The 1,950-nt window shown below is 43.1% G+C and overlaps 1 protein-coding gene across 1 annotated transcript in view; it reads right to left on the bottom strand.

Annotated features, from left to right (window-relative positions):
• Positions 1-588: 588 nt before the first annotated feature.
• The window catches only part of tmprss13a (transmembrane serine protease 13a), a 16,765-nt gene continuing 15,403 nt past the window's right edge, over positions 589-1,950 (bottom strand). The window contains exon 13 of the mRNA XM_061217444.1: positions 589-1,740. Within this exon, the coding sequence (XP_061073428.1) occupies positions 1,726-1,740 (15 nt within the window). The 3' untranslated portion in view covers positions 589-1,725. The remainder of the gene's footprint in view (positions 1,741-1,950) is intronic.

Consider the following 1,950-nt stretch of genomic DNA (forward strand, 5'->3'; position numbering starts at 1 on the left):
GGGGGTCGGTTGCGACGATACAATCCTTGAGTTCAGGGTAGTGAAGACCGGCCAGTTTTATGGAAACAGTACATTTGCATTAATGTGGTCATATCGCAACTTTTATTACTACGTCCGTTGTGATGATGGAAATTCATGCTTTCGGTATTAATAAAAACGTTTTGCTATTGGCCATGAAGTTTGAACCATTTCTTAAAGTAAACACTAGGACAATTGCGTGCTTGTTGTGGTGATGTTGAACTGGTAATCAACTTTTTATTTCATTTTTTATTAAAACAGGTTCCCTGTCCTCTGTGCAGGTCTGAATGCTAGGACCAACATGTAGACCATTTGAGATGCCTACAGTAATGGACATCATCTAAATATTGTTTAGAATGATGACATGGTTGAGGCTTCTTGGATTAAGGTAGGCTATGGTGTTTGTGTGTTTGTTTGCGTTTGCTTGTTTTAATGTTATGAGATTGGAGATTGTGTTATTAATGGTACAGGTAGATATACCTGTGGTAATATATTGGCAATATCTGAGTCGCATATTCAGCCACCCGAAAAAGTTCAATATCTGATGCCAACTAATAATAAGGCGGGGTGTTTTTGAATTCAAAGATAGATTTATTTTATTTATAATTTCTTCATTTGTAACATTTGGGATTATAAAACAAAGGTACATAACAAAGAATATTTCACAGTATCCACAGAGAAAGTGCCTTGGCCAGTAGCACAACTGTCTACTCATTTAAACCGATAGACCGATATCTTGTCACCACATTACAAGCATGTTGAGACTGTTGCATTGTAAGGAAGACAGATGGTAGTCTAGGGTATGGGTACAGTGAGAGAGGCCATCCATTAAAAACTGGGTGACTCAATGCTTTAAGACTGTAATGCATATGGTGAGAGGATGGATGTGTCATTGTGCGCAGAGAGAGAGAGAGAGAGAGAGAGAGAGAGAGAGAGCGAGAGAGAGAGAGAGAGAGAGAGAGAGAGATAATTGCACAAATTCCCCTTAAACTTGGGTGGCAGGCAAACTCAGAGGGTTAAAAGGTTTTGGGCATGGATGTGGAAAGTGGCGGATAACTTCTCCCTGATAAAAAGCACATCCAACTCCCACTACCCAGACTGTCATAAATACAAAATATACAAGAGACATTCACAGATCGCTAAACACATCTTTACACACATATACGAGCAGTACGTCAGTGCAGAGACACTCAGGATGACATCTGCAAAAGCATGAATTAACTGATCATATCCTATTTGATTGTATGTGTTCCACTGGTTGTGAAGCGATGGGAAGGTGTGGGAAGTATAAAGGATATAACGGACTGCTTACACACAGCTACAGTAGAGTGGGAAGGCACAGAACACTCATTCTTATTGCATTTTTTTGACAGGAAGCTTTGTGCAGAGTGTCCATCTTTTTGGAGGTCAAGCTGGTCACTGAATGGTGTAAACGGTGTAAAAGCATGTGACAACCTGCTGGCTCTGGGAGGGTGGGGTCATGGGGAATGGGCAGGTTGGCTGTTGCCACGGTACCCGGCCAAGATGCCCTAGCCTCTCCTCTTGCCAGCGGATGTCCCTCTGTCTGACCGTTTGTCCTGATGGAGAAGATTTGACCTCTTGGACTGTAATCAGATGGGGGGAGCTTGGGGCTTGATGGAGGGGGGGGCGTCTTTGGGAATGTACGGTTTGTTCGTTGGTGGTGTGCAAAACGTAGCGATGTCATGGTTATGGTCTGTTTTGCTGTGGAGGCAACAACAAAACAAAGAGGACTGTTAGAAGAGAGGAGAGAGGGATGGGAGATGGATGTGCAGCACACAAGAGGAAAGAGGAGAAGCAGGAGAACGGAAGGATGGAAAGCTGTTAGGGAGGAGAAAAGGAAGGAAGGAAAAGACCGATGGGACAAAAAGAGGGGAGCACTTGGGAACTGGTAGAAAGGAAGAAAGGAAAGTA

Source organism: Conger conger, chromosome 13 (genome assembly GCF_963514075.1).
Source record: "Conger conger chromosome 13, fConCon1.1, whole genome shotgun sequence".
Taxonomy (NCBI): Eukaryota; Metazoa; Chordata; class Actinopteri; order Anguilliformes; family Congridae; genus Conger; species Conger conger.